At 43.2% G+C, this 18,073-nt stretch overlaps 2 protein-coding genes across 2 annotated transcripts; one reads left to right on the top strand and one right to left on the bottom strand.

Annotated features, from left to right (window-relative positions):
* Window positions 1-613: 613 nt before the first annotated feature.
* blzf1 (basic leucine zipper nuclear factor 1) lies at window positions 614-4,704 on the bottom strand. The gene is made up of 6 exons (XM_083900401.1): window positions 4,621-4,704; window positions 3,534-3,985; window positions 2,547-2,746; window positions 2,152-2,280; window positions 1,090-1,342; window positions 614-993 (listed from the first exon to the last, which is right to left on the bottom strand). The coding sequence occupies exons 1-6, from the start codon at window positions 4,637-4,639 to the stop codon at window positions 808-810; spliced, it is 1,239 nt and encodes a 412-aa protein (XP_083756527.1). The 5' UTR covers window positions 4,640-4,704; the 3' UTR covers window positions 614-807.
* Window positions 4,705-5,523: 819 nt separating this feature from the next.
* On the top strand, window positions 5,524-18,053 carry ercc5 (excision repair cross-complementation group 5; the record flags this gene model as incomplete). Its single annotated transcript, XM_083901020.1, has 15 exons — window positions 5,524-5,618; window positions 6,499-6,674; window positions 6,758-6,873; window positions 7,254-7,373; window positions 7,542-7,599; window positions 8,634-8,777; window positions 8,874-9,078; window positions 9,443-10,441; window positions 10,777-11,063; window positions 11,629-11,748; window positions 12,876-13,089; window positions 14,811-14,955; window positions 16,103-16,321; window positions 16,457-16,529; window positions 17,463-18,053. Exons 1-15 carry the CDS (start codon window positions 5,531-5,533, stop codon window positions 18,051-18,053), a joined length of 3,555 nt encoding a protein of 1,184 aa, XP_083757146.1. The 5' UTR covers window positions 5,524-5,530.
* Window positions 18,054-18,073: the final 20 nt, after the last annotated feature.

The following is an 18,073-nucleotide window of genomic DNA, read 5'->3' as shown; positions in this document are numbered from 1 at the left end:
ACTGCTGTTTCAGAACATTTGAAATAAGCAGCAACGCTGCTCTGGAGTCAGACGGGGGAAGTGTTGCTGCTCTTTGGCTGCGTATACACTTGCAGGGTGCATGTGAGGCAATTCACTTACAACTGCCCCTGAAATATAATGCGCCCTTTCCATTATATGGTTCTAGCACTGCTTGGCTCGACTCGGTTTGGTGTCAGGCATGCGTCGCTTTCCATCACTTCATAGCAAAATCACTTTGATGGTGTTTTATAAGCGACAATAACAATGGAGGACATTGGTGCTTGAACTGTAAAATGGAAAAGCGCCATAAGCCAGTCCTTTAACTTCCAGTCAGTTCTCGCCATGGGGAAAATTGGACTTTGTTAGCATCTAAAACATTTGATATAAATCAAAAACATTGTCTTTTAATAGTTAGCCGAGAGGGGGTTCAACACCTACAATGAAAAAGGTGTTAAAATGTCAATGCTGTGAAAATGTCTATAATTCATCACTAAATACTACGGGTGGGAATCACCACGATACAATATTATCACGATCATGGAAAATACTGACGATATACTCACGCAACAGCTCTACTGAGAGTGAGCACTCGGCACCATCTAGTGGACTGAAATGTCAATTGAAGGTTTAATGTTTATAACCTCGTTATAAATAAACTTTAAAAAAAAAAAACCCTAGTAAATGTTCTTGGTAACCTCTGCAGACACTGAATGCAGAACATCTCTGACGGCTTACTAGAAATAGATGGGCTGGCTTACTGAAAACCAGGAAGTGACATCATGCGTGTGTAAAATCAGTCTATGACGTCTACAGCACCAGGATGTCCCCCGAGCAGCGCTCGCAGCAGTTAAACGTGATGTTCTCGTAGCGCGTGTACGGGTGAAACCTGCCAATGCTCTTCTTGTTGTTGTTGAGAAAGTTTGCTGGGGAGTCGCTGAGCTCAGCCTCGGTCTTGCTCTCAGAGCAGGAGATAGGATCTAAAATCTTCAGCACCTGAGACAGAAAAGACCAAAAAGAAATTACCCATTTGAGAACATCAGGATATTAGAACGTGGTCAGATTTGTGTGAGGATAGAAGAGTTTAAAAACCTTCTCCGCCATCTTCTCGGCCGGTGTGCTGCAGAGCTGCTCAGCTGTGGCACTGCCACTCTTCACCACACTGTTGCTCTTGCTGTTGCTCTTGCTGCTTTTGTTGCTGGTGTTGCCCAGCAGGTGGGAGTTGATGGCGTCTGCCAGCTTGTGGTTGGCTGCTGCGAGCTCTTTGGTGCTGAGGGGCTGAGCACTGGGGTAGTACGTCTGCTGTCTGCCCCACTGCAGAGACACCAGGAGCTGCTCCAGAGATCTGTAGATGGAAAAGAAAGCAACAGCATCACCCATCAACTAGGCCTATATATTTGATATTCTTACTTAAGCTAATTACTACAAATTATGCATTTATGTTCTCAGAACTTGATAAGACTTATACTTAGACTAGACTTTTAGTGATCCCTTGGAATGACTCCCTCAGGGAAATTAGATTTCAAGCAGCTTACAAGTGAAATAAAAGTTAACTCTTAGCTAAATATACAAATATAGACAGAATAAAATAAGTAAGAAATAAATGCTGCTATGTCACTAAAACAGTTTTTTGGGGGAGGGTTTAATTTTCCATGTTTTTAATATTTAATTTTACACATTGTCATTATTGAAAATACTATACAGTGCACAGCTCATCTATTGTTAGCATTACAGGCAAGATTTCCATCTTTGCTCAAATTATTTGGCTCTGCCAGTTCCTTAAATACTAAATAAATTCATTTGCGATAAAGGGTTGTTTTTCTTTAAAAGGCACAAATCTCAGAAAAGAAGAGAATTACAGTCACAGTTTAATATCAGAATCTCTGATATTAAATGAAAATTTGTAGTCAAGGTGTATATATAAAAAGGCAACAAAAAACATAATAGTCATAATAGTAGCAAGAACAAGATCCTTATAATTTTCCATCCAAACCTTGTCCCGTTTGAGACGTTTAACAAATTTAAATTAACATTTTAAATTAAAGAATCTCTCTGTTGTCATCAGACCAAAGGAAATCCTGGTGATTTTTACTCGCTAACTGTTATTAGAACTCATTTATAGTTGGCCTAGTTATGGTGCAGTGGTGATGTTACCTGTGTGTGAGCACCATGTCACTGGAGAAATCGTCTCTCTCCAGCAGGAGATCCTGAATTGCTCCTTGTGCTTCTCTGGTCTGTCTCTGTAAAGCTGCTCTGGCATTTGTCAGCTCATCGGCCATGACTCTGAAAACACAACATGTATGTTAACACAACAACAGCAGTTCGTCCTACGGAGGCCAAGTCTACGTTCATCAAGCAGTGCAGGGTATGAAACTGTAGGTGACGTCGTAACAAAAAAATATCAATTTAACTTCTTTCTTGCAAAAATGTCAAAAACTTTCAAAGGCCTGTGTCTATTTAGGGCAATTTTCTAAAACCATTGAGGGCCTTGGGGAAAAAAAACATATGGATAAAAAGCTGATACACATTATCTTCTGTTTTTTCCATACCTGCTGGCCAAGAACTTGCTCCTCCAAACATCACACTGGATGCTCATTCGCTCCAGCTGCTCCGCAGTGTGAGCCAGGCTACGGCCCAGAGCTTCGTTCTCCAGAATCAGCTGGTTCTTCTCTCGCGCGAGTCGCTCAAAGTGATACTGAAGGTCGTCGCCCACAGACGCCACCAGCAGTTTCTTTAGCTCGCGGTTCACCTGCAATGAACACAAGGAAGGTTGACGCCAAAAATTCCTTTCACAAGTGGAGACATGCAGAAACAAACGGCATGTAAAAGCGCTCATTCACTGGGAGGAAACCAGACACAGATATCTTGTTGACAATAAGTGGCACGCACAGACTACACTGCATTTTTCTTGTCATTCTTCCTGCGTGCTCACCCCCTCCCTTTCCCAAAGCATATCAAGGAACTACTGCACAATATGTCACACTGTCTGTGTACTCAGTATCTGCTTGAAAATGCAAAAACATTCCGGTACAAGATGGCATGTCCTTGTCTCTGGTCGAAAAGTACAAAAGGCTTATTCTAAGGCTACCAAAAAGCACCTTTATTTTGAAGTGATAACACGATTATACAAATAAAGTTATAAGCAACTTCAATTCTTCCACTAAACCCTCCTAAATGTTAGACACTGGACATAAGACTTGAAACAACAAAAAACATGGATGTGCAATCTTCTGGTTTACGGCTGGGTAATATGTCCAAACACGTACGTTACAATAAAAATAATGAGAATTAATGTGAGCAAAATGTCTGACAATTAAAGATTAAGTTTCGCTCTCGAGTTAAAGCTGGGGAAACTTTTTTTTTAAACAGTGGTTTTAAGGGATAGAAAACACCACATTGAAGTAAAACCACATTATAGCTATTGTGTGTGCTTCTATGGTGCATCAACATTAGAATAGAAAAATAATTATTGCCCAGCCCTGACCTGGTGTAACTTAATATTTAAATGAAATTAATCAGTTTCAAAGGGCCTTTACCTCTGTCTGCACCCGGAGCTGATTGGAAAGCCCATCCATGTCCTGCAGCAGCCTGCGCTCCGAGTTCTGCAGCTTCTTCAGCTGAATTCTCCAGTCCTCCACCAGAGGCAACGGGGGAGAACCCTGCTCCTCACCCTGCTGCGCCACCTCCCCTTTCCCCTCGGCAGGTCTTGCACGGCTGCAGCGACTAATGGCCGCGCGCGGGACGACGATCCTCACGGCCTCCACCTCTGTGCAGGCCTCGCGGCTCACCTTCCCGAGGTGGAGAACCCCGAGAGGCTGAGGAGCGGGAGGATGCGAGGACTTCGGGCTGCGTTTTGGACTGGCCACCTTCAGAAGGGGGACTTCAGGTAGACACGGCAGCAGCGAGTCTGTGTTCACCTCCGGGTTTGCCAGAGGTTTTTCAGTTTCCATGCCATCACCGGCGCCTCGGACAGGCACCCTGGCAGAATCTGGGAACAGTAAATGAGGTCATGAAGAGACAATGTGAGAGAGACAATAAGTCTAATACTATTATAAGTTATTGAGATATGGGATACCCCAATGTTCAAGTTTTTTTTGTTGTTGTTGTTTTTTACTTTTAAAGGTTATATTTGTATATATAAAAACAATTCGAAGAATTTAGAGTATCCAAGCCTCAAACAATGCAAATTATGATATTTAATCCAGGTCAAATGAGCCATATTTTCCAGAAAGTGGAAGAAATTGGGTATTTTTCCCAAGACATTTCAAGGCTTATAACATGTGTCAGTACCAAATAATGGACTGGTGTGCCCTCATTTTATACATGTTAGTATTTTAAAACAAAAGAACTTTGTTATAGACAGTACAGCCAGTAAATTGGATAAGTGGGAACATTATGTTTTGGCATTTGTGTTTGCCAGTCAACACTAACACTCACTAAATACTTCACTAATCGTAAGATAATTGTAGCTACATACTTCATAAGGGAAGGACTCGGTCCCTGTTTTTCAAGACTTAATATAATCATGTATGCATGTATTTTAATTCACAAAGGAAGCCAGTGTATTTGTGTATGTATATTATCCTGAAGTAACGTGACAAAAAAACAAACAACAAAACCAACCTCTCACAGCAGCAGTCATTGTGGAGCTGGCGTTCGCTGAAAGAGAATCCGGTATTTTTCCAAGTGAAACCAATGGCTCCTCTTCGTCCTGTGAACATAAACAGGAGAGGAAGTGTTTTTCGTCAACATTTATCTCATACAGCGATGGGGAGGCCGTCGATCAGAGGTCAAAGGTAAGATAACGCACTGTTGTTAATAATATTTACTGATTACACGGTGGCTAGCCTGTGGCTAGCTTCACTTGCTAACGTCGAAGGAAGGTTTTTTACGAACCTCTTCAACAAAGACAACATTTAATCTGCCCGGTGAGCCATGAGATGTGTGTTAGGACTTATAAATAACATACCGGGTAAAATGGATGCGTCTCCCTCGGTGTCTGTCTTCTTTTTGTCGCCGGATACAGTTGGCTTCTGCCACTGGGGGTTTTCTCTTCTTCTTTTTTCCGATGGAAACCACGGTGCATTATCGTCACCTACTGGACAGGAGTGTGGGGCAGGCGAAATGACAATTACGCAAATATCTAAAGAAAATATTTGCTCTAAAGTGTGTTAAAATATATGATAGTATGTATATACTCACCGTCCCATAATTATGAGGTTGAGATTTTTGGCTCCCAACTCCAAATCTGTTCAATCACTCTCCAATCCAGTAGGGGGCAGTAATGCTGTTTAAACTTGTCACGAATTAAAACAACCGGAGAAGAAGAAGAGGCCGGAACCTTCGTGTGTAAAACATTTGTTCCAGGGACGACGGACGGACGGACACATTCGCTGTTTCAAAACAATGGTGTTACTATTTCGCTCTCGGTGGAAGCCACCACCACGGTGTTTCCGTTGTCATAGATATTAATCGATGAACTCGTTATCGTTTCACTATACTGTAAATTAAGTTTAATAAGTGACAGTTAGTGATGGGAGTCCACGGACTGTGGAGGCTGCTGGAGAGCACAGGCAAGCCCGTCAACCCGGAGACACTGGAGGGGAAAATCCTCGCTGTCGGTATCCTCTTCCTCTTCTTCTTCCTCCTCTTCTTCTTCCTCCTCCTCACCTGTTTGTCACTCAAATGCTTCCAATCAATAACATGGAAGCTGCTCAAACACATAATAATAATAATAGTAGATCATTATAAAGAGATATTGAAATTAAGAAGTTTATATAAAAAAAAACCAATCTCTATTACATGTCACAAATAGGATTGCTACATGTAAATGATTGCACATTTTGATTTATATTAGACGTAGATTAATAGTTGGACCGGAACTAAAGCTCATTATTCATCAGATACTGCCTCAGTTTATCAATTTAATTGTTTTAACAATGTTTATCTCTAATATGCAGTCAAAAAATACTCTGTTTTGAGTGTTTCAGTCTCAAAGAAGCAGAGGAACCATAACATATTCACATTCAAGGAGCAAAAACCAGATACATTTTTATTTGATGAAATTAAATCCATCAAACCAATGAATCAACCATAATATATGTTTATGCATTTAGTTGCATAACATATTTAATTTAGACAATGTGTGAATCATTTTTTTCAGTATTAAACTGTTTCGTTATAAGATGGAGGAAAATGGGTGTTGTACATCAGCAGCCCTGATTACTAAATATCAATGTTGGCCATAGAAAAACAAATATAAGTTGACCTCATATTAATATTGACCACATCGGTGAGTATTTGTGTTGTTTAACGTCATTGAAGTAGTCAAGTACATTTTATTTATAAAGCGCGACATCACAAACACAAATTGCCACGAAGGTCTTTACAGTCTGTACAGCAGACTGCTGACACCCTCTGTCCTTAAAAACTCCAGTAATGCAGATACACTGATGCAACGTGTGTTAAACCACAGCATTAACCTTAACCAGACACTTCCAGACATCAGTATCTGGCTGAATCAGGCTGTGAAGGGGGTGAGGGACCGTGAGGGCAACAGTGTCCAGAATGCCCACCTCCTCACCCTCTTCCACCGCGTCTGTAAGCTGCTCTTCTTCCGCATCCGACCCGTGTTTGTGTTTGACGGAGACGCACCGCTGCTGAAGAAGCAGACTCTGGTAGGTGAATCATCTCAACGTCAAACAACATTTCCTGTGATTCTTTTCCCTTACCTTTGGCGTGACTGTGGCCTTTCCTGCAGGCTCTGAGGAGGCAGAGGAAGGAGGAAATGAGCCAGGAGTCCAAGCAGACCAACGAGAAACTCCTGAAGACGTTCCTGAAGAGACAAGCTATCAAAGCTGCACTTGGAGATCGCAGGTGAGGGACAGGAACAGTGTACTCTCTTCAACAACTCGAGCACCCCTGAGCTTTGACATGGTGTGAATAAAGTGGTTAAATTGAGTCATAGCAATGCTCTAGAGCAGTGGTTCTCACACTTTTTATACCAAGCACTACCTGAGAAAATAGTGAGCTCTGGAAGAAGGGAGAGATATAGTGACTTATAATTATTATTTAATTAATTATTATATGTTTCATTTTCTACACACTCCAGTCAAAATCCCTCCTCTAAGCTCCCCTCTGATCACATACTCTGGTATATAATACAGTGGAACAGTATTTCTGATATTTGAATCTGCAAAGGGGAAAAACAATGTCATATTCCTCGTAATCCCTGTTTTTTTGTTTTTTTGTCACAGTCAGGATCCTCTGCCGAGCCTCTCCAGCGTGAAGAGAAATGAGGTGGACGACATGTACGTCCTGCCTGCTCTGCCACCTGCGGAGGAGAAGGACGAAAGCAGATCGGAGGCCGAGGAAAGGTGACGTGTGTCTCTAGTTATTGTGGTAAAAAGCAATTAATTCAACTTAGCTGCATTTTTCCTGCAAAACATGTATGAACGCTGTCCTTAAAATTGCTTCAATTTAGTGTTATTTCACTCGTAACTCAGACATTTGGATCATTGTATGTTTTTTTTCCCCTTCTTCAGTTCAGGAGACGAGGAGAGGAGAGAGTGGGAGGAAGAGGACACTTATCACATGTATCAGGTAAAATAAAAATATCACCAGTAGGAGCAGCAGATTATGTCGCACCAACATTAATGAGACACATTTTTTTATGTTCAAGGATACAGCGTTTTAATGTATAATCCAAAATTATTTTCCAAAAACCAACCTGGGACCAGCAGAGTTGGAAGGGAAAATGGATTTTTGTCATATCTTCAGAATATATTCACTGTGTTTTCTTGCATTTTACAGTCATTTCCTACAGGAAAACTGAAAGTTTGTAAACCTGTCACTCTCCTGCACCAGAGTTCATTGATAACATTTCTGATTTTAAATCATGGCACACAGGATTTCACTCAGGAGATCCAGTGCTGCTTCCATCGCTTCGTTCCAACATGTTATTTAGTGAGGTTGGGGTTTGAAGTTTTGAGCTGCAACTAACAATTATTTAATCGATAAATAGTTTGGTCCATAAAATGTTTAAAAAAAAAAAAACCTTGTTTGTCAAACCTGGAAATGACCATGTTCTCAAATGTCTTGTTTTGTCCACAAACCAAAATGATTCAGTTTTTATGATTTCTTTGTTATGTGGAGCAAAGAAACAAAGAAAATATTCACATTTAAGAAGCTAAAACAATCAGAAATCATGAAAAAATGTTTTAATCATGAAAAAAGCTTCAAACTGATTAATCGATGATCAAAATAGTTGACGATTCATTTAGTAATCGATTAATAATCGATTCATTGTTTCAGCTCTACCTGTTTCACAAAATTGCTTAAAAAAAGGCAGCGTTAGACCAACTGTCTGTGTCTCTGTGAGCTAAAAATTATGATTTTCTCTATGGACTTTGGTGTTAGAGAGTGAGCAAGTTTCTAGCCAGAAAAGGCCGTCTAATGTGAGATAAAGCAGTGGATACAGTTTTAAGATATTGTAAACATAAGAGGGTGTAAATTTGATTGAGTTTAATGTCCTCCTGTCCCTGCTGGCTCCCGTGTCCATGGAAAAATCTGTGTTAATCATGTGTAGCAGTTATTTTATGTTCCAATGTTGGTTAACTTTGCTCGCTGCGTTTCAGGGTGAACTGCACGGAAACCCCAACTCCGTGGACATCAACTCGGACGAGTTTTCCTGTCTGCCTCCTGAAATGAAGCACGAGATTCTCAAAGACATGAAAGAGTTTTCCAAAAGACGTCGAGTCATGTACAACCCACCTCCAGAGGTCAAGCTCCTTCTTTTACTAAAACTCACACCGGCTGCTCACCGATCTACTCCTGCAAACACCGACCCCTTCTTCTTCTCCTTCTCTTCCCGCCAGGCTTCAGGAGACTTCTCCCAGTACCAGTTGGCCGGCCTGCTGCAGAGGAACCAGCTGAACCAGCGTCTGATGAGTGTGGAGAAAGAGATGAGTGAGCAGAGCGCGGGCAGCGCTCCACAGCTCCACCAAGAGGACGGACAGGATCACAGCGTGGAGTCACGTCGGCTGGTTTCAGAAGACAATTCTCACTATATTCTTATTAAAGGTGAGAATCCGGACCATTGTGATTTCGTCAAAGAACCAGCAAAACTGTTTTCAGCTGTGCTAACATCATTGCACAAGGGTTTTCAAGGGTTTTCTAATCATCCAATAGCCTTCTAACATGATTAGGAAACACACTGTACCATTAGAACACTGGAAATGGGCCTAATATTACATATACATGTACATATTCTATTAAAAACCAGACGTTTGCAGCTAGAATAGTCGTTAACAACCACATTAACAATGTATAGAGTGTATTTCATTTAATGTTATTATTCATTGAAAAAAAAAAAAAGAAAGTGTTTTCCTTCCATACGTTTGAACAGTAGTGTATTGAACACACCACTATGTTTGTTTCCACTCAGGCTCCACAAAGACTAAACCCGTCCCTGAGAGTCAACCAGCAGCTGCTCCCTGGTCCGGTAGCTCACTGTCAGGCTGCAGGAAAAGAGCAGCAGACAAACCCGAACCTCTGTGGCGTACCGTGTGCGGCGGAGAGGAAGAGGTGCCGAGTCTTTTCTCCAAAGACAGCAAACACTCAAAATCACCTGAGGGAGACGCTTTGCCACCCTCACCTCGTACACTGAAGGCAATCCAAGCTGCGATGAGTGACGGTTCAGATCAGGAGACGGTGGACGAGGACAAGAAGAATGGTAGTGTGTCTCCACGTACTCTGCTGGCGATCCAAAACGCTCTGGCTGAGGAGGAGGAGGAAGACTCTGTCATCCAACGCAGAATAAGAACCACTGACTTGAGTGTTCCCCGTCCTGTGGTCATCAGCAGCTCAGAGGAAGAAACCGAAGAACCGAAGGAACCGGATTCTCTGGGGAAGTCAACGGGCCGGAGTCTGCACGAGAAGGATATTCTGTTAGTTAGTAGTTCTGAGGACGAGATAGAAGAGGTGATTAGTCAGAGAAACAAAGCTCTTCACCTCGCTGTGCTGCAACAACCTCACGGGACAGAGATGCAGTCAAAGAACGAAGATCTGACCGAAGATACGAGGAGGACATTAAGTGGAAACCAGACAGAAACACAAAGGGAATCAGAACACGGACGCGTCAAACATGGAGGGTTTAGTTTGACACAAAATGCTGTTGCTGCCCCTGCTGCTGCCCCTGCTGCTGCCCCTGCTGCTGCCCCTGCTGCTGCCCCTGCTGCTGCCCCTGCTGCTGCCCCTGCTGCTGCCCCTGCTGCTGCCCCTGCTGCTGCCCCTGCTGCTGCTCCCCCTGCTGCTTCCAGTCAAAACACACAGTCATCCATCCATCTTTCTGAAATCCAGAGAAGTAACTTGTCGCCTGAAGCTTTGGTGGAGAAGGACAGAGGTGATGTGAAGTCAGACGATGGCGAGGGAAGCGTTTCAGAAGGTAAAACTCTCACAAATCACACTCTTTTCACCATTTCCCAAAAAGTGCATAATGTTATTTTAGCTACTTAACAAAAGGTTCGCTAAATGCCTGCTTAAGTCTTCAATGTTTGTCTTTGAACATTAGCCATCTTTTTCTGAGTGGAAACTGAAGTTTGTTGACCGCTCATTCTCCAGCACCAGAGTTTCTAGTCTATTTTGTACGTTGCACATTTAAAGTTACTGAGGGATGGAGTCAACAACTCCTGTGTGCCAAGATGTAAAATCGTTGGTTTCCTCGATGGACTTTGGTGCAGGAGAAAGAGAGAGGTTAATGACTGTATGTGTTTCTTTCAGAGAGTTTCATCGAGGTGTCAGACGAAGAAATAATTGAAGAGCATGAATCGCTTGTGAAAAATCCAGAGGAAGTAGTTTCTCCAGCTCAGGTCGACAAACACGAGGCGGAGAAGAAAGAAGAAGAAGAAGAAGAAGAAGCAGAGGAACGATTGAGCGAAGCTCCTGTTGCTGTGCTGACATCAGAGGAAGACGAGGACGAAGAGATTGAAGAGGAAAAGCCGAAGGAGGCGACAGAGACAGAGTCCAGCTCGACTCCAGCTTTCAATGAATGGGAAGACATGGACGTGGTCAGTGGTCAGGGATTAACAGAGACACAGGCGGCCATTTTGACATGTTTTAGCAGGAAGTGCACAAGTGTTACTGTCTAGTAACTTTATGTTCATCAGGTCAGTGTAACAATGAAACTGGGGAATCTAAATGGAACTCAGCCACCACCAATGCGACTGTTTACACCTGTGGACTTTCTTACTGTGACCTGTCAAAATGGCTGCTGTGCATCTGTTCCTGCATAAATTGTGAAACTTAACGCAGCTTTAACCCCTGCAATGTGATAAATAGCTGATATTAAGTTAAACAGAACTTATTTTTCTATTGGTAATGCTAGAATATGTTGTCAGGGTTTGGAGGATTCATAATCATGATCACCATGTCTACAGTACATGTCTAAAAGCAGATTAATGTGGCTGATGCGGGTGTTGTTTTCTCTGTGTGTGTGTGTGTGTGTGTGTGTGTGTGTGTGTGTGTGTGTGTGTGTGTGTGTGTGTGTGTGTGTGTGTGTGTGTGTGTGTGTGTGTGTGTGTGTGTGTGTGTGTGTGTGTGTGTGTGTGTGTGTGTGTGTGTGCTGTGGTGCAGGAGGAGCTGGAGGCTCTGGAGAACGCTCTACAGGTGGAGCAGAACAGCCTGACGGAGCAGAAGCAGCAGCAGGAGAGGATGGCCAACACCGTCACCGGACAGATGTACTTGGAGAGCCAGGTGACGCCATCACAGGGACACATATAGAGACAAACAAGCATTCACTCTCACACTTATGGTTTACCTAATCCCTATATTGCATGTTTTTGGACTGTGAGAGGAAACCAGAGAACCTGGAGAAAACCCACGCACACACAGGGAGAACATGCAAACTCTGGGTTCTAAGATTAGTATAAGAAACTTGCAAATCAAAAGTATCCACCTATAGAAACCATTAAAATTGAATACGGAAAGGTTTGTCCTGTCTTATCTAGTGGTAAAATGTGACATTGCTTTGGAGTCTTTGGGTCATATGACATGGGAGGTATTGGGAAATTTGTTTTTATTGTTGATATTCATGTTCATATGATATAAAGAAGTGCAACAATTCAAAATATGAATCTAAAATGTTCATTTAATAGCACCTAAAAAAAATTATAAGGTTACTGACAAGATGACCATTTGAATCAGGTGTGTTTGTTGAGCTAAAATGCAGGACAGTGGCCCCCAGGACCAGGAGTGAGAAACCCTGCATTAGGCAGAGTTATTTACTTAATGTAAGTCAGTGGGTCACGTGGTTTGGAAGCTAATGGTAAAAAAAAAATGCTTGCTCCAAGTTTCAAGTTGAGCAAAACATGAGCGCAGACCCTGTCACTGTCTTGAGATCTGACAATCCAGAGCAGGTGGAACTAATTGGGGGGGTTTACATTTCTTTTTTGTGCCTCTGCCAAACATTCCCGGAGCTACCGCTACATCACCATGTTTACTGTGTGCTAGCGTGAGAAATCACTCACACTCTTACACTGTAAATGTCTCAGGCTGTCAGATATTTGTTTATAATGTCAATCATTTTCAAAAGATATGACGTGATATTATTTCAGTTTAACTGGGAAAAAAACTGTAATTTTCATTTAAAAAAATCTAAAATATCCTTTTCTATTCTTTTTTTTTTTCAAACTCTCATAAAACATTTCATTTTTCATTTTCAAGAGCTTTCATTTTCTCATTTGAGGAGCCAGATGTTTTTGGCTTTTGATTCTTGTAGCACTGGTTTATTGCACTTAGTCATATTGCAATTTAAATTTAGCTCTCAGTGTAAACCACGGTGCAGATTTTCACACGTGAATGTTTCCCCGTTTTGAAACCAGGAGCTGCTGCGGTTGTTCGGCGTGCCGTTCCTCGTGGCTCCGACTGAGGCCGAGGCTCAGTGCGCGGCGCTGGACCGGGCCGACCAGACTCACGGGACCATCACAGACGACTCCGACGTCTGGCTGTTCGGCGGACGCCACGTGTACAAAAACTTCTTCAGCCAGAAAAAATATGTGGAACACTACCAGTACAGCGACCTGCAGAACCAACTGGGTCAGTGCTCGCCGTCTCTGGTGTCAGCTGACGAGTGTGTAACTTTTAAAGGTCCCATATTATACCCTATTAACCCAAGTTAAACTAGGTCCTGGTGCCCTAATGAACATGTCTGTGTCATGCTTTAGTCAAAATATCATAAGGATGAAGCACAATAGCAGTTCAATAACTCTGCCAAAACAGCCTTTTTCAGAACGCTCGGTTTTGTGCCTGGTCATTTACATGTGAATGAGACCCAGGTAAACGCACACCCACTGCTTCCAGGGGAGTTTCGCTACTTATCACCTATTGTCATGCACCGTCGCCACAACCCCCGCTCCATATACCCCATAGTAATGTCCGTTTACCCGTTGTTACTGCGTTTCACCGTAATGCATAGAGTGACCACGATTTTGGCTTCACGCGATCATAAAAACATTAAAATCGAAGAAAAACGATTAATGCGCCGCGCAGCGAGTATGTAAATTCCCATGCTAGAAAAAGACCCTGAACGCACCAGTGTTACTGCGGCTGAAAGTGAGGTGTGTGGATCGACAACACGAGGAGAGAACGTGGAAACACGACAGAAAGGAAGCCTTTGGTTGAGAAGAAATGTAGGACAACATCTACATCTTTCTGCAGTGCTTTCAAACGCGTGCTCCTCATATCACCGATCCACACACGCCACTCGCTAACCGCAGGCACGTAACTGGTGCGTTCAATGTGTCCCTCCAGCATAGGAATTTACACACACGATCAACAACAAAGGGCTTGTGAAGCTTGTGAACATTTTTAAATAATAATAAATAAAATATATCCACTGGACACAAACATCCTCTGAGGCTGGAAGTTTGTGTAAAACACAGTGCTCTGCTGTGCAGCCACTCTTCCTACCTCGCCTGCACTCTCGTAATTCACAGGGACAAGGGGGAGCTACGGTGGAGCTGTGAAGTACTCTGTCTGGCGGGGTGCCAACATTCACGGTGAAATGTCCGCACTGTCGTCACTTGGTCGGGAGGTGTAAACATCGCGCGTTTTATCGCCTATACTTACACAAAGTGGAACCACTAAAACATGACTGAGTCACGTTTTTTCACATTTTGGGGACTGGTATGGCCCACTGAGTCCCAAATATAAGTACTAAAAGATTAAAAAGTTGATTTTGCACAATAGGGGACCTTTAAACAGTTACATTCAAACCATCGTCAAATGAGTTCACGCAATACTAATCGGGTCTATCAGCTCCACCTGACTCTTCTCTGTGTTTAACAGTATAGCAGTGTTTAGAGCCCATGTTGCCCGGCAACCTTCCTGCGCTGCACACAGGAAGTGATTAAGTCAAGACAGATGGAGGCTATGGCAACATTGCGCAAGTAAAGCAAGACGGCTGCAAACATAAATAAGCTCCCATGAAAAGTTACAGAGGTATATATATATATATATGTATATATATATATATACATATATATATATATGTATGTATATGTGTGTATATCTCATGTGACATCATTTCACTTTTCTAGGCCCTGTTTTGGCAGAGTGAGGGCGTTGGAATAGTGTTAAGAAAACATCACAACAGGAATCTTATAAGCTAATCGTGGGCATATCAGGGGCAGGTGTTAATGTTGGTGCTGAGTGATATTCCTGTCAGCGCGAAGGCCGCAGAGTGCATGAGGCTTTACGTCGTGCTCTCAACTCAGCCCTGTCTACAATCTATGTCTCTCACTGTCTCTCTCTCTCAGGGCTGGACAGGAATAAGCTCATAAACCTGGCTTACCTGCTTGGGAGTGACTACACAGAAGGCGTGCCGGGTGTCGGATATGTGACTGGCATGGAAATACTCAACGAGTTCCCGGGATCGGGTTTGGAGCAGCTGGAGCAGTTGAGGTGTGTGTTCGTTTTAGTGTTCTTATCGACACAGAACTGGTCATTTTCTCACTTCTCACTGTATGAGAACAAATTAGGAAGTGAATGTGGTGAACTTCATTTCCAAAGGTCTTCATTTTCCATGTGTTTTCAAACAAAAACAAAGTGGTCTCGATTTAACAGAACATGCTTCCAAAAGTGCTCAAGAAGATCCTCAGTTGTGTCATTTTAGGAGATGAGCAGATAGTTCAGGGTTCCCACAAGTCCTTGAAAACCTTGAAAGTTTGTGAATTTGAAAACTAAAATTCAAGGCCTCTTAAAAGTTTTTTTGAAAATTGCCCGCATGGGTCATTGAAAGTGTTTTGGGTTTTTTTGTGCAAGAAAGAAGTTAAGTTGATATTTAGGTAAATGTCTCCCTTGTTTGTTACGACGCCACCTACTGTTTCATGCCCTGTGTTGCTTGATACATAGTACGTAGACGAGGCCTACGTAGGACAAAGGTGGACTCATAATTACTAGCAGTGTTGTGGACACTGTCCACTGTCTCTCTCCGCCATTGACGTGAGATTCTGTGCAGAACTATGAGCGAGTAAAGTTAAGTAAGAGAGAGCAAATGACGACGTGATGCCTGGGAAATGACAATTCCAAGCTCTCTGTCTCACCAAAGAAAATGACAAAGACTGACTTTGACCAAGGTCCCAAGGAGAATCACTTGCAAATCAGTAAAAGTGGACGCCGTGGACGAAGCGGCTCGCACAAGTTCTCCTTCCATCATAAACCGTGTCAGCACAGTCCTCGAATTTGAGGGAATTGGTCCTGGAAAGTCTCTGAGAAGTCCTTGAATTTGAAGTCAACCTGGGTGTGGGAACCCTGACAGTTACTAAGCACAAACTCAACGGCCCCATTCAAACCTGGTGCTGTAGTTTTAGACGGACTTTGTGCTTCAAGGTTGTATATTTTGAACGTGATTTTAACACGCGTTGTTGTTGTTTTTTTCCTTTTTGCCTCACAGCGCCCTCTGCTGGACCATGCAGTATTTACTTCAGATATCATTGACATTTAGCTGCTTTCTTTGTGCGTTGTGTGTACTCAATCTCTCCCTGCTGTCATCTGTGTTTTGTACGTTGCAATTTTTAATGTCTTTTTTTGTCATTCTTTTCCCCTCCAGCTCATGGTGGTCAGAGGTGCAGGACAAGAAGCGCCTAGTGGCTGATCCTCGGCACACCAAGGTGAAAAAGAAATTGCGGGACCTGAAAATCCATCCCGGTTTCCCCAACCCGGCTGTGGCTCAGGCTTACCTGCAGCCTGTGGTGGACCAGTCGGACAGCTCCTTCTGCTGGGGACGCCCACAGCTCGACATCATCAAGGAATATCCTTTAGCTCTTGTGTGAGTGAGTGAGTGAGTGAGTGAGTGAGTGAGTGAGTGAGTGAGTGAGTGAGTGAGTGAGTGAGTGTTCGTATGTTTGTTCATAAATGTCTGAATTTTGTTCCTGAACTGGTGTTTCTCCACGTTCTGTCTGAGCCGCTTTGGTTGGAGCAGTCGAAAGACGGAGGAGACTCTGCAGCCTGTGATCAAGCAGCTCAACACCACGCAGGTAATTTGACAACATTTCAACCCACGGTTCTTAAACTGTGGTGCGTGAGCTTCCTCTGGTACATGGAGGAAAATCAAAAATACTGTTCTACTGTGTCTATCAGGGTATGTGTTTACTGAGAGAGATCAGTATTTTCTCATGTGGTACATGGTATAAAAAAGTTAGAGAACCACTGCTGGACACCATTTTTCTGAATGAGAACTTCACAAAGTGGCCTTCAAGATTTGGTGGCGTGGTCTCTTCTTCATACAGGTTGTCCCTGCATCCTTAAAAAGTCTTAAAAATTACAGTCTGCATTCATGTATCTAAAATTAAGGCCTTAAAATGTCTTCAATTCATTAAAAATGCTATATGCTGCTGGTCTTAAATACGTTACTCAAAGGTCTTCATTTTTTCAGGGCAGGACTATTTATTTAATGTTTTTATATATTTTTTCTTTTTCTCGTGGGCCTTCAAGGAGGAGATGTCAAGACTAGGATGTGCTATATTTTTTGTATATTTTGTATTTTTTGTTAGTGCTGGGCACGTTAACGCGTTAATGGCATTAACGGCGCCAACGTTAATGCGTTTCCATGACAACTGACCGGGAAAAGACGGGTGTGACGTGATGTTTACGTGACTCCCGATTTGTTAAAATGAGTCTCCAAAGTAACACTAATATTTAAAAACAGAGGCACTCACACGCAGTACACAGGTACGCTGGTTATTTGTAGTGCTGCTGTAAACGTACCACTCCAGTTCGAGTGTAGGCGTGCTAAAGGCACTAAAGCAGCTAACGCGGCTAACTGGTAAACGGTGCCCAGACTCCGGTACTGCAGCATGTAAACGTGACTGTCAGTCGTCATGGAAATCTGTCTTCAGTAAAAATCTTAAATTTGACTTGCTGAAACCTGCACATACCCCTGTTGAATTTATCGATTTGTTTGCGTTCAGACTCAGTTGCGGATCGACTCGTTCTTCCGCCTGGAACAACAGGAGAAGCAGGCGATCCGCAGCCAGCGACTCCGCCGAGCGGTCACCTGTATGAAGCGAAAGGAGAGGGACGGAGGCGAGGAGGACAGCGAGGTGGAAACGTGTTCCCCCGTCAAATCTACCAGTGGGAAAGCGACCGGCAGAACCCCGAAGAGAGGAGGAGGAGCAGAGAAAGAGATGAAAGGACCTGTGGCAGGAGGAGGGTTCCTGGGATCAGAGGTGACCGCAGAGGTGACCGCAGAGGTGACCGCAGAGGTGACCGCAGAAGTGACCGCTGTATCTCCGCTGCCACCGATACATAATGTGAGCAGCATCAGAGAGGAGTCTGTGTCGGCTAACTCTGTCCCTCAGTCTCATACGACTCGACCTCAGAAGGTCAGGAGCAGCAGCAGCAGCAGCTCTGGTGAGGACAGCGATGGCGACGATGAACCTGCCAAAGTGACAGCGAGATCTGTGTTTGAAGGCAACATTCGAGGCCGCAAAGCAAAAAATACACAGCACAGAGGAAGGGGAAGAGGAAGAGGACGAGGGAGAGGGAAGAAAATGAAATGAATAGTAAATCGAATGTCTAA

The sequence above is a fragment of the Microchirus variegatus genome (assembly GCF_963457635.1).
Source record: "Microchirus variegatus genome assembly, chromosome: 14".
In the NCBI taxonomy this organism is placed as follows: Eukaryota; Metazoa; Chordata; class Actinopteri; order Pleuronectiformes; family Soleidae; genus Microchirus; species Microchirus variegatus.
Note: the sequence above shows the minus strand (reverse complement) of the source record. Positions and strands in the feature narration are given on the sequence as shown.

Bases quoted from the DNA above. Each gene is read 5' to 3' on its own strand.
- blzf1 (XM_083900401.1), bottom strand. The intron at 2,281-2,546 runs GTATGGAAAAAA...TTGTGTTTTCAG, and splicing joins AGCAAGTTCTTGGCCAGCAG to AGTCATGGCCGATGAGCTGA. The intron at 994-1,089 runs GTTTTTAAACTC...TTTCTGTCTCAG, and splicing joins CCGAGAAGATGGCGGAGAAG to GTGCTGAAGATTTTAGATCC.